Source organism: Phaseolus vulgaris, chromosome 7 (assembly GCF_000499845.2).
Source record: "Phaseolus vulgaris cultivar G19833 chromosome 7, P. vulgaris v2.0, whole genome shotgun sequence".
NCBI lineage: Eukaryota > Viridiplantae > Streptophyta > Magnoliopsida > Fabales > Fabaceae > Phaseolus > Phaseolus vulgaris.
Genome location: NC_023753.2, coordinates 5,930,836 through 5,943,901, shown reverse-complemented (window position 1 = coordinate 5,943,901; position 13,066 = coordinate 5,930,836). Strand labels below are relative to the sequence as shown.

Genomic DNA, 13,066 nt, shown 5'->3' with positions numbered 1-13,066 from the left:
TTTTCTAACATGCAACGCATAAAAGATTAATGCAATTTGCTTTAAAATTATTGTGTTCAAAAGTAAGAAAAGAGTCAATCCACCTTTCAAAAGATAAATAGGTTAAAATTACTTTACATATTGTGATTTCCTGGGAAGTTACAGAAGAAATAAGAGAAATATGATCTAATTTTTTAACATAATAAGTTTTTTAGTTCACAGTGTACAAAATATTTTTACTTTGAAAACAATACATTTTGTTTTTGTATTTTGTACATTGAGATTCACAAATATACAATAAAATTTATAAATATATTTGAGAAAGGATGTTGGAGTGATGTGGTGGATCTGAAGATAGTGATGGAGCCTTTATCCTTGCTCCCACTAACTTCCTCTCGACAAATAGGATTGACAAAGAATATACCACACAATAAATAATATTCCCTCCAAAATTTCGTAATTCATAAAAAAAAAACAACTTCATTCAAGTAACCAGGATCTAGCAATTGCTTTCCTAAATTTTAGTAATGGTCATGATTTCAATTTTTTTTTCTTTCAAACTGATCCTTAGTTTAATGCAATTAGAGCACAAAATTACTATGCCAAAAGGGAGTTCGTAGGTCGATTTAGTTTTCTTTTAATATAATTTTTTTACAAAAATATAATATGTATTTGTAAGAAATTAAGATAGTATTTTCAACTCAACAATTGATTCTCTCATTCGATTGTGCTATGTTTTTTTTTTAATATTTAGATTTTGACTATTGGTCAAGAATGTATATGTAAAAGGTTATTCAATATTTAAGTAAATATTTGATATTTGAACATTATTAATGTTGTAAGAGTAACGTTGCTTTATCTTATTTATATAAATATAATAAATCATATTATTAATAAGTCGTAATTAATGTACATAATCATAACAATGATATCATCTAATATTGTGTATTCTTTTTTACTTTGATACATCTCATACAAATTAGGTGATCGACATCCAATATAGAATTATAGGATGGTTTCGCTGATATATAATATAAACAAAACATTCACAATTTTTTCTTTTTTAAAAAAAACTGATTAGTTTTTATATGCCAATTATTTATCACAAATGTACTTTTATGTTGGCATGATAAGATGTTATAATTGATTAAAAAGCAAGATACTCTGAATAAAAAAGCATTCCTTCATTTGACGAGGTCTCCCACCTTGGCGGACATGTACGCGAAAAGCGATTAAATAAAAGTGGTGGTAAGGTGTTGGAAAAAATGGCTGAAAAACATTGTCTGTTGAAGAGGAGAAATGTGATGATGGCATGATTGTGGATTTGTTAAAAGGAAGTTGAAGAGGAAACAGTAGAGTTCTTGGGTTTTCCTTCAAATATGTTTGAGAAAATAGAGAAAGAAAGGGAAGGTCACAAGAAGATGCTTTATAATGCAAGTGCTTGCTTAAATGACCGGATTCGTTTGCATACTTATTCTTGTTACTCAAGTAAAAACACAAATCTTCTAGTTCATAATCTCATTCCCATCTCCATCATCTCCATTAAGTAATGAGAATATCATACGAGTGTTCAACTATTTATCAAATAATGTTTAATAAGATTAAAAATTCAATATCAGAAAAATGATCTATTTTATTTTTTCCAATGAAGTAATGAAAAAATTATAATTATATAAATTTTAATACATAGTACTTAATAAATCAAAGGTATCTAAATAATTTAAAATCAAAACGAGATTGAAAACAAAATATGTATGAAAAATAACCATGGTATCTCTATTTAAAAATTAGATATTCCTTGTATCCAATATATACAAGTATTTTTTAATAATATTAAAATAAATTTAAATAGTACATTATGTATTACTCGATCATGTGTTGCTATTAGCATGAAATTTATTTATTTTAATAAAAATTAAAAGAGATTAAATAGTCATTCATAAAGATAAATTTGGTAAACTAATAACATTGTTTTAAAAATTTAATGAAATAGTGACTTAATTTTTTTCATTGTGATTATGTTAAAATTATTTTATATTAAATATATGCTGATATATATATTCTTAAATATGTTATTATTATAAGAAAATTATTAAATAAAAAATAATAATTACTATATTAACTAAATTATATATTATTTTAAGACTAAAAATATTATTAGTATCTAAAATAATTTTTATTATTAAATATTAATATTTTTTAGTATCGAAAATAATATCTAATTAACACTAAAATGTTAATAAATTATCCAATTATAACTTGAAAGATAAATATATATATTTTAAGAAAATATATTATAAATTTAGTTTTTCATCTAATGATTATTAACGCTCAATTAATTAACTAAGTAATTATTTGAAAAGTTTTGAAAAATAAGTATAATCCTGTATTAACTAAATTATATATTATTTTAAAGATTAAAAAAATTATTGATATTTAAAATAGTTTTATTATTAATTAGATATTAATATTTTTTAATATTTAATTTAATTAATATAGTAATTAATTATTATTTTTTATTTTTTATTTAATAATTTTATTTTAGTATATATTTCATCAATTATAAAATAAAAATTATTTTACTTATATTAAAAGGAGTCAATCAATTCAAATTTAATATTCTCTTTATGTTTTCTAAAATGAATCTTCATTGTACTAAAATATAAATTATAGTAAGTAACCTAAAGGGAAACATTGATTAAATATTTTTTTTACGAAAATCTAATTAAATAAGATAAAAGTAACTAACTTTTTTATATTTAAAAATGTGTATTCTTTAAATAAATGACAGGAAAGTAGTAAAAATTTAATCAAACTATATCAGTAATATAATTATTTTACATTATCATGTAATTTCTTTATAAAATTAGTTGACTTTTAATTGCTTTGAAATTCATAGTAACAGTCATTTAGGATTTCTTAGTATAAATTAAATTTTATACATAATAACTATGCCAAAAAAATATTTTGATACGAATATTTGCATCATTCTTAAAATATCGACGGTAACTAAGCACATTAATTATCCTCATTTAATTTTTAAAAAAATCATTAATTGCTATTTTGAAAAAAAATTGAGTGACTTTCCCATTACTCAGCGAGAAATAAGGAAACTTTTGATTTTTTTGTTTCTCTATCATTGAAAGTTGCAAATTGTCATGAATTAGGCACAAAACTACATTGGAACAGTAGAACCTATACATTCCACGTGGCATCATCCCAATATATTAGTTATGGCCATGAGTGTGTTTAGCCATTGATTCAATTTCAGTGAGTAAATAAATAGAGAACACTGAGCGAGGGTCCCTCTTCTATCCGGATAAGTGGGGCTCTCACCTTTGTTAGGGTTTGTTCCTCTCTGTCTTCTACGTTGTCTCTGTACCTAATTTATTCATTTTATACCATTTTACATTCATAATTTTTAATTACCAATTCTGAATTAGTCTCTAATCCTTGCAGCTCTAGAAAGCTTCAAACACAGTCAACTTTCCTAAACTCTCTAGCTCTTGTGTGTTCTTCCTCCCGCTGCAAAGAACTGTGATTTTCTATACCACCCATGGATTCTCATACTCAAATTTTAAATATTTTTCCTTGTATCTCATCTGGGTTTTAGTCATATTTTGTTGGGTGTTTTTTAAAATTTGGAATTTCTTCAGGATGGAATCAAATCCCACCCATGACGGGGACGACACCTCGGAGAAGCTGTCACCGCCAATGGTGGAGCCGACGGAATCGTCGTCACCCTGTCTGTCTCCGTCGCAGGCGCTACAAATGAAAGAAGAGGCCATGGACGTGGAGCAAGGTGTTGACGTATCCCTTCCAATGAACGTTATTCCGATGCCTCTGACGGTGGCAAAGCGGCCGTCGAAGGACCGACACACGAAGGTTGAGGGGCGTGGCCGCAGAATCCGGATGCCGGCGACATGCGCCGCAAGGATCTTCCAGCTGACGCGCGAGCTGGGGCACAAGTCCGACGGAGAAACAATCCGGTGGCTGCTGGAGCACGCTGAGCCGGCTATCATCGAGGCCACCGGCACGGGCACAGTTCCGGCCATCGCGGTGTCTGTTGGCGGAACTCTGAAGATTCCGACATCCTCGGCGGCGAGGCCCGACGGAGAAGAAACCCCGAAGAAGCGAAGGAGGCGAGCGTCGAATAGCGAATTCATCGACGTGAACGAAAACCACGTTTCGGTGTCTTCAGGGCTCGCACCGATCGCGCAAACCGCATATGGCGGTGTTGCCAGTGGCGGTGGTGTAGTTCCCCTCTGGAATGGTAACGCTTCAGGGCCTTTCTTCATGTTCCCAAACGCCTCAAACCCGCCTCAGTATTGGGCCATTCCCGCAACCGCGGCCCCATTTTTTAACGTGCAGGCCCGGCCCATTTCGGGGTTCGTTTCCGCCTTGCAGATGCATGAACAAGATAGGCACTCCTCAGATGGTGGTGCCTCGGATTCTGTTAACTCTTCCTCCACTGTGGGTTCTAGCATGAGCTCAGTGAGTGTTACTACTGCTGTTGCTTCCTCCTCATCCGCGGCCACAACCACTCAGATACTCAGGGATTTCTCTTTGGAAATTTATGACAAGAAAGAGCTTCAATTTTTGGGGCAAGCGCCACCTTCTTCAAAGCCCTGAATGTTTAGAACAAAAATAAAAACATTTAGATAGTCTTTTTAGTTTTAGACCATTATTTTTTCACTTTGAGTTGTGTTGATTTTGGATAATGTTAGGATTCGATTATTATTTTAATGAAAATCTTTTAAGACTGTTCATTTTGTTTTATTTTAAAATTTTTGAGATAGTGTAAGATATAATGAAAGTAAAGCAATAGTATAGAGGTGGGGTAGGGTGGCACGTGGGAGCTGGGATGGATGAAGCTGATTCTGATTGGTGCTTTGTAACGTCACTTGAATTTGTGCACGTGTTATGTCGTGGGCCCCATTACCCAAAAGGTTGGTGGGAAAGAGAGGGTGTCCCTGGAGCGTGTTGAGTGATTAAAGTTGGACGCCACGATATTTTGGCATGTGATTCTTTGGGTTAGGCATGTGTCCCCATGATTTTGTGGGCCCGCCCCTTGCTGAAACCAGGCTGGCCCTCTCTACACGTGTTGACTGTGGGGACTGTACGTGGCTGGTCCACACGTGGACGCGTGTTAACTCAACTGATGCGACCTTCTCAAGGTGAGATGCTCTTTTGTTAAGACAAACTATTATACTTTGGCTACGCTTTTAGCAAAGATTTTACAAACTCAGGATAACCACTTTTTGTTTTTAATAATCATTGTTTTTATCTTCACTTTCAAACAAATTATTCTATATATAATATGTTAAATTTGCATACATATATACAGATAAAAAAGGAATCATAAGAATGTAAAATAAGATAGAATGATTAAGTGATATAAGTCGAGTTAGTTCTTAACCAGTCTATTTTATAGACTTAGCCAACTAAATCGACCTTATCTTTATGTTGGACTATGTTCTTGTCAACTAAAACACGCTACGATGAAAATCAACTCAGAACATCTTTAAACACGGTTTCGGAAAATATTAATATACATTCTACACTTATATTTTAATAGAATTTTGATTTGAAAATGATTTGCGTTTATAAAGTTCATATTAAAGTAATAATTTTATTAATAAATAACTCTTTTAAAAAGCTCATTAGATATATTATTACAAACACCTTTTTTACATGTGAGTTATACACCATCACCACAAAGGTATGCTTGGTCCAAATAAAAAATTTGATAAATTTTAGTCCAAAGGTATGCTTGGTCCAAATAAAAAATTTGATAAATTTTAGTCCACTTTGTGTAATTTTGCATTGTTAAGTTGTTGTTGTGCAATTTTCATTCCCTTTCGTACACTTTAAATATTGTATTTTTTCTTTTAATTCTGCTTAATCTCATTTTATCTTCTTATTTGTCACCACTCTTTCATTTTGCCTACATTTATAGGGACAGAGCGAATTAAATCATAGATAAAATAAAAGGACCATTTTACCAACAAAATGAATTTTATGGAAGTGCATTTGGATAAAAAAAAATGAGAGATTAAATAAAAAATCACAGAATTTTCAGGAATTTACAACTTAATTAACACTAAAATGTTTTATGAATATAATAAATTAACCAATTATAACTTGAAAGATAAATATACATATTTTAAGTATATTATAAATTTATTTTTTCATCTAATCATTATTAAAGCTCAATTGGCTAAGTAATTGTTTGGGAACGCTTTTGAAAAATTAAGTTCATTTTTTAATTATAACACTTAAATTACATCATTAAAACTATTACTGAATTAAGTTTAAAGTACTGCCTAAAAAATTAAAATCAATTACCATAATTAAGTATGACATTAACTCTTAAAAGTACTCTCCAACCTCCTGAGAAAAAATTTACATACATACTGAATATAATTTATATATTTTACTAAAACTAAGTGTTGTATTCGATTTTATACAATTGTGTTTATGTTTAACAGGGATCCCTTTTTTTTTTCTTCAAAAATATTTACATTACACTATTTCTTAAGTTCAATTTAATTACACTTGACATTTATTTGGTTGAATTTTTCAAATTGAAATTTTGGCTCTCACAAATTTATCCTCATTTCAAATAGCATTATATTAAAACTTATCAAAATAATCAAATTAAGTATTAAAAGAAAAAAATTATCAAATAAAGGAATTTTTGTATAAGTACTTTATTAAATCATTTATCCAAACACGTCTGTAGTATTGGTCTTACTTATTTTTCCTTGACATTTACGTGTGCCGTCTATACACAATGTAAAAAAATTCATTGTATAATGATATAACATAACTTGTTCGTGTGGATCTCTGTCTTAACTTTTTTTTAAAAAGTGTCTTTTTGATAAAATATTTATGTGTTTGGTTACTTTGTATATTTTTAAAAAATCAGTTTGTTTTTTTAATTGAAAAAATTATATCAGTTTCTGAAAATTATTTATTTAAAAAATGACGTATTTTATTATAACTCTTCTTGATATCTTCAGTGTTTCAATGAGTGTTACTGAACTGATTATGACTCAACTTTATTGGGTCAATACATCACTTGTTCAAGATATGAGTGAACGGTCAAACCAGTTGTACTTGTGGAACTGGTGGTGTGGTTGCTGTTACTTTAAGCATTCAATTCAATAGATATCAAAGTCTAGTATGGCAATTATGCAGTATCAGATATTTTGAAAACCTGTTCAGACACAAAATCACCACTCAGGACTGATTATTTAACTTTAACCTGTCTCATCAGTTTGCAAGCTTAATAATTACATAAAAAGATACCTGTACTGTTTATTTCCCTGGCTGGTTACATAACAGAACTGACATTTTTAACATTTTGATAACAAAAATAAAATAAAATGAATGTTTGAAGTTTGAAAAACATTTCATTTTCTTCTAATAGCATTATTTTTTATTCCCTTAATTCCTTATTTAATTCTTTTTTGAAGAAATAAAAATATAATAAATTTTATTGACTTTACTAAAAACTTCCTATGTTTCTTTTCAAATGCTTTTTTTATTTATTTTTTTCTTAATTCTAATAAAATATTTATATATTTTTTAATTTCTACATTATAGTAAATAGATATATGTAACTAATTAAAAATAACATAAAAAAATTAATATTATTTCAACTTAAAAAAAACAATTAAATAGAAATTTTAGAAAATACAGTAACTTAAAAATACTCTACAATGTCCCAAAGTAGTAATTATAAATGGAAACTTCGGCACAATGTGGACCATTTGTTACTGCAGAATCTCGCACTCCTCTCATAAACCTTATAACATTACTAAACTAACCTGAGAGACATAAACCAACAGAACAACTTATGAAGTAACATGTTACCTGCCAGGATGTTTGAGGAAAGCTTATTCTTAATTTACAAGGAATGTAACCTCAAAAACCACCTTAGGACATTGCTAAAAAATAAACAATTAAGTACAATAGAAAACCTTCTGTTTGTACTTCTGTTAGTAAAAGAAGATGTGTGTAGGTTGTTTGATAGAACATGAACAGAAGAGAGGTCAAAATCTGTACTTCTAGGTTAATATTCTAATGTTTGAAGTACAGTGAATCCAACTTAAGCATGTTTTGCTAAACCGAACACGCCTATGATATATATATCGCAATGCATCTTTGATGATGTTCTCATCCAAGCCTAATTCTCAAAATACAAAAATTCTGATCTATCATATGGCTCCTCTATCAGCAGAAAACATCTTCCCAATCATTTTCCTCCTCTTGACAACATTCTCAGTATCCAAAGCTGAACTTCATGCTCATTACTACGACCAAATCTGCCCACAATTTGAAAAAATAATTTCGGAGACTGTTCTAAAAGCTTCTAAGCATGATCCAAAAGTCCCAGCTCGTATCTTGAGAATGTTCTTCCATGACTGTTTCATAAGGGTATGATCTTTCTCGGAAGAAAAACACACACACATGCACTGCATGTGCACACAGTATTCACACAGTTGAATGATAAAAGGTGGCTAATGTGTGTTCTGATTGATGTTAAATGACAGGGGTGTGATGCATCAATATTGATGGACTCAACAGCTATTAACCAAGCAGAGAAAGATGGCCCTCCTAATATCTCAGTTCGGTCGTTCTATGTGATTGATGAAGCCAAAGCAAAACTTGAATTGGCCTGCCCACGCACTGTTTCTTGTGCTGATATAATTTCCATTTCAGCTAGAGATGTGGTAGCCATGGTAATATCTAAGTCTCCAAACTACCTTAGACTTGCTAAATTTTTGGTACCCTTTAGTAGACACACTTGATGATCTCAAAATATTCCATTAAGAGAATCCACATCACATAATAGGTTTAGATAATGCCCAAATAATTAAAATTTGTATCCACACTGTGATTACTTGTTGCTGAAAATCTTGAATAGCATATAAATTATTATTCAGGATATTTAGTTTGTTGGATATGATTATTGATCTCTACATTCCATAATGATCCCCGCCATGAAGCATTAGTATCATGAGGTAAGTAAAAGTTAGTTATTTAGTACGATGTCAACATTTCTTATTTACTGTAATGTAACAGTCTGGAGGCCCGTATTGGAATGTACTAAAAGGAAGGAAAGATGGAAGAGTATCAAAAGCATCTGATACCACCAACTTACCTGCTCCAACCTTCAATGTGAGCCAACTAATTCAGAGCTTTGCTAAGAGAGGTTTGACAGTTAAAGACTTGGTAACTTTATCGGGAGGTCACACTTTGGGCTTTTCACATTGTTCTTCCTTTGAGGCACGTCTTCGTAATTTTAGTTCATTGCATGACACAGATCCAAGCATGAACGCTGAGTTTGTTTTAGACCTAAGAAAGAAATGTCCAAAACCAAACCACAACCACAATGCAGGACAGTTCCTGGACTCAACAGCATCAGTTTTTGATAATGACTATTACAAACAACTGTTGGCTGGAAAAGGTGTGTTTTCTTCGGATCAATCACTTGTTGGTGATCACAGGACTAAATCGTTTGTTGAAGCATTTGCAAAAGACCAGGGTTTGTTCTTCAAAGAGTTCACAGCTTCAATGTTAAAACTTGGAAATCTAAGAGGCTCTACAAATGGAGAAGTAAGACTCAATTGCAGGATGACAAATTGAGAGAGAAAGTGAACAGAGACCAATTTGCCCTGATTCTTGTTTTCTTTGCCACCGCTTTAGTTAATTACATTTTACAGTATCATCACAAAGATCTTGATACCAATGTTGAAATAAAACCGATTGTGCTTGAATACTTCATTTCACGAATGACAAAGAATCTTTTTCTAGAGACAGTGCTGATACTTTAACACTCCAAACAGTAAATATTCCCACTTAACAATCTTGGCATTCAATTCATAATACTTATTTCATGCTGAGGGTTTGTAACTGAGTTTTTCATCCCAATTAGACGGATACCAAGTCTCTTTCATTCTATGAAAACTTTAAGACCAACAATGTACAGACTTTTAGCCCCGAAACTAGAAGGAAATGCAACAGGCACAGAATATGTGAATTTCAAACAGCAATTATCATTGTGAATACTAGTTCGGGCTCAGTGTACTGATGTCCTACTGTAAAGGAATTTCATTGGAAAAATGTGTTGTTCATGATATTTAAATAACAGAAAAGCGTGCAATACTAAAGAGAACACAAGGCAAATAGATGAGTTTTTCAAATTTCACCTAAACATTTCATAGGAAAGTCATCGAACTTTTCATCCATGACCATTAAAGAAACCGTGTTTTGATGGATCAAAAGATGCTACATGCAGACATTATACCGCAAATAGATATACATAAATTAAGAAATATCGTCATAGTTCTTCAATGGACAAAGAAGAGAATACTTCTCCCTGAAATTCAAGTATCCAAAAATATTATTTGTAAGTCAAGCTTTATATTACAGTACTAGGCTGCCCTTAATGTTCTGAGGAGGTAGCTCCATAATTGCTTTAATTCACCTGATTTTCACTACTGTATGAGTTTTTCAAAATAACTTTCCTATTCTGCTTAGACGTAAAGGTAAATTATCTATTGCATAAATTTCCATACTGAACATATTACCGACATTGAAAATCAAAATAACACAACAATATTTTGAGCAATAGGTGAACCAAAAAGCCTTCAGGAGATGAATATACCAGATTATTTGGTACAAGTCATGAACCATTCTTCAAGCAAATACTACATCTGAACGAAACACATACTTGACACCCTTACTAACATTTCTGGCTTCATGCAATAAACACTTATCTCCGTGAAGGTGAAGAAGGGCAGTCCCTTCAGTAGGAGCCACCTGTGAAACTAATATTGTATTAGATGACCCAAAACATATAGTCATATTCCAAAATTTGAATGAAGCATAAATTCAAACTCACTTGAAATATATAATTTACCTCAGCAACAATCTTATTCCTTGGACCATAAAAGACTGTTTCTCCTCCAACTAAAGGATCAACAGATGAAACTAAAGAATTGCTAGAATCATTTTTGGGCTTTGACTTAAGTTCACCAGGCCCACCGCTCAAATACACTAGAAGAGTATAATAAGTGCGTTTTCCATCTCCAATATTAACACTTTCGTCAATATGCCGTCCAAACCGCTGACCAATCTTGTACCTGAAGTGCAGAAGTACAAGATCATTAGTGAAGGTGATGCATTCAAATTATCAACATTTTTCTCGTAACCAAACTTAAAGAGGCATGTGGTCCAATTCTAGGACAGCAAAATTGAAAGGAAAACCTTCAACACCAGTGTGGATTTTGGGAGGTTTTTTGAGGTGTATGTACGATGATAAAGATAAAAGCAATTTCAGGATAGAGATAACTGTGCATGGTGTCAAATGTAGTATTAGTTTTGATTTCTATTTTTGGGTGCTCAAATATAAACGTAATCCTATTGAAAATACAATGAACCAAGAAGAACTTATCCACAAGAAACTTTTGCCACACAAAAAAACCAACCTATAGAGTCTAATATTTGGATTCAAGCCTACAGCAACCTTTCCGCGAATTTTTATATCAGAGAATAGTTTGCTAAGTCCAGACTCCCAAATAGTATCTGCAAGGACAGGATCATCCACCGAGATTCGATCATTATCTCTGTAAGCTTCACCATAAGTAGGACCTAGACTCCCTTGATGAGCAAAACCAATTGACTCAGCATTTTTAACAAATGCCTTTGATTCAGCAGAGGAGAAAAAATTCTGGACCTAAACCCAAATAAAATAAGAATTATTTAGAGAACAATAAGCACATGGATACATTTAGCAGGCACTGTGGAACTGTTTAATTTTCTTTGAAAGATTAAAATCTCAACTGAATTTGAAGCAAGCATAAAAAATATCAATGTACGGGGAATCAATCAAAGTCCCGTATCAAATTAGACCACACAAAAAGAAGGAATTGAACAGAGAGAGAAGATGGAATTTTAACTGTGAAGAGATCGAAATCTCGGAGTCGGGTAATCTGAAGATTCTTTTTTGGTTTGATGAGAGGCCATTTTGCCGCAGGTTTCTTAGGAGCTGTATCCTCTGTGTCTCCCATTTTTCTCTTCTTCCTCGTTGGTGTTGACCTCTCGGTCATTACATCGCCACCAAGGTTTCTCTGTTTGTTCAGTTTATGTTTGCGTGTGCGGCCCAATTTCTGTTAAGTACATGTTTACCAGTACGGTTTTTCTCTCTGCAACCCCCTATTTCGTTTCCACCCTACCCTGTAAAACTCACAATTGTGTCGGTGTTATAACACTTAATTTTATAATTTTAGACTACTATATTTTAAATTCGATAATAAATTATATAATTTTATATTAATTTATCTAATTTAGAATTATACTTTAGACAGTGTGATTTTATTTTAAATTAGGTAATTTTAAACTATATTTTAATTATGTGATATATAATTTGTATATTTTAGATATTGTAATTTAAAATATATTATGACAAAGATACGTTTATTATATTTTTATATTATGAGCATGAAAGAAGAAAATAAAAAGGTGAAAGAAGAAAGGCTTTTTCTTTTTAAGAAAAAATTAAATTTAGCTTTTGGTTTATCCACTTCTAGTTATGGATTGTCTGGAATTAAAAAATCTAGAACGATAAAAATTAATATTTTTTATATTTTAAATTACATATTCTGATATATAAAATAAAAAATATATTATGTGAATCATATTTTTACTTACAAAGGATATATTTCAGAATATTATTAGATCTATGTATATAAGAATATATTGAATAAGTTCAAAATGCGATTTTATAAGGTATGGTAAATTTTTATTGAGAGTAGTGATAAGTTGATCCTCTGATAATAAACTCCCATATAACAAATCCATCATTTTTTAAGATTTATATTATATTTATAAAATTAATTTTTTTGTCACATTAACCTCACTAGTATTGGAAGAACATTTACAGTTTAGATCTTAATACGATGCTAAGTGATTTTTTTTATATATTCAATTCACAATCAACAAGGTTACTATTTTAATATTTTTTATATTATTTTATAAATTTAATTTTTATTATATATATTATTTAATTATATAT

General features: G+C 30.9%; 3 protein-coding genes across 3 annotated transcripts; 2 read left to right on the top strand and 1 right to left on the bottom strand.

Annotated features, from left to right (window-relative positions):
- The first annotated feature begins 3,262 nt into the window (after window positions 1-3,262).
- Window positions 3,263-4,748, top strand: LOC137827613 (transcription factor TCP19). Its single transcript, XM_068633821.1, has 3 exons — window positions 3,263-3,325; window positions 3,439-3,516; window positions 3,636-4,748. The coding sequence occupies exon 3, from the start codon at window positions 3,637-3,639 to the stop codon at window positions 4,609-4,611; it is 975 nt and encodes a 324-aa protein (XP_068489922.1). The 5' UTR covers window positions 3,263-3,325; window positions 3,439-3,516; window position 3,636; the 3' UTR covers window positions 4,612-4,748.
- A 3,445-nt stretch (window positions 4,749-8,193) lies between these two features.
- Window positions 8,194-10,006, top strand: LOC137828485 (peroxidase 66). The gene is made up of 3 exons (XM_068635094.1): window positions 8,194-8,424; window positions 8,541-8,729; window positions 9,073-10,006. Exons 1-3 carry the CDS (start codon window positions 8,209-8,211, stop codon window positions 9,634-9,636), a joined length of 969 nt encoding a protein of 322 aa, XP_068491195.1. The 5' UTR covers window positions 8,194-8,208; the 3' UTR covers window positions 9,637-10,006.
- Window positions 10,007-10,344: 338 nt separating this feature from the next.
- On the bottom strand, window positions 10,345-12,223 carry LOC137828484 (uncharacterized). The gene is made up of 4 exons (XM_068635093.1): window positions 11,952-12,223; window positions 11,481-11,728; window positions 10,913-11,135; window positions 10,345-10,812 (listed from the first exon to the last, which is right to left on the bottom strand). The coding sequence occupies exons 1-4, from the start codon at window positions 12,099-12,101 to the stop codon at window positions 10,690-10,692; spliced, it is 744 nt and encodes a 247-aa protein (XP_068491194.1). The 5' UTR covers window positions 12,102-12,223; the 3' UTR covers window positions 10,345-10,689.
- Window positions 12,224-13,066: the final 843 nt, after the last annotated feature.

Bases quoted from the DNA above. Each gene is read 5' to 3' on its own strand.
- LOC137828484 (XM_068635093.1), bottom strand. From the start codon at position 12,101: ATGACCGAGAGGTCAACACCAACGAGGAAGAAGAGAAAAATGGGAGAC. The intron at 11,729-11,951 runs GTTAAAATTCCA...ATTTGGGTTTAG, and splicing joins GAGATTTCGATCTCTTCACA to GTCCAGAATTTTTTCTCCTC. The intron at 11,136-11,480 runs GTTGGTTTTTTT...TCTGCACTTCAG, and splicing joins CCAAATATTAGACTCTATAG to GTACAAGATTGGTCAGCGGT.
- LOC137827613 (XM_068633821.1), top strand. From the start codon at position 3,637: ATGGAATCAAATCCCACCCATGACGGGGACGACACCTCGGAGAAGCTG.
- LOC137828485 (XM_068635094.1), top strand. From the start codon at position 8,209: ATGGCTCCTCTATCAGCAGAAAACATCTTCCCAATCATTTTCCTCCTC. The intron at 8,425-8,540 runs GTATGATCTTTC...GTTAAATGACAG, and splicing joins TCCATGACTGTTTCATAAGG to GGGTGTGATGCATCAATATT. The intron at 8,730-9,072 runs GTAATATCTAAG...GTAATGTAACAG, and splicing joins CTAGAGATGTGGTAGCCATG to TCTGGAGGCCCGTATTGGAA.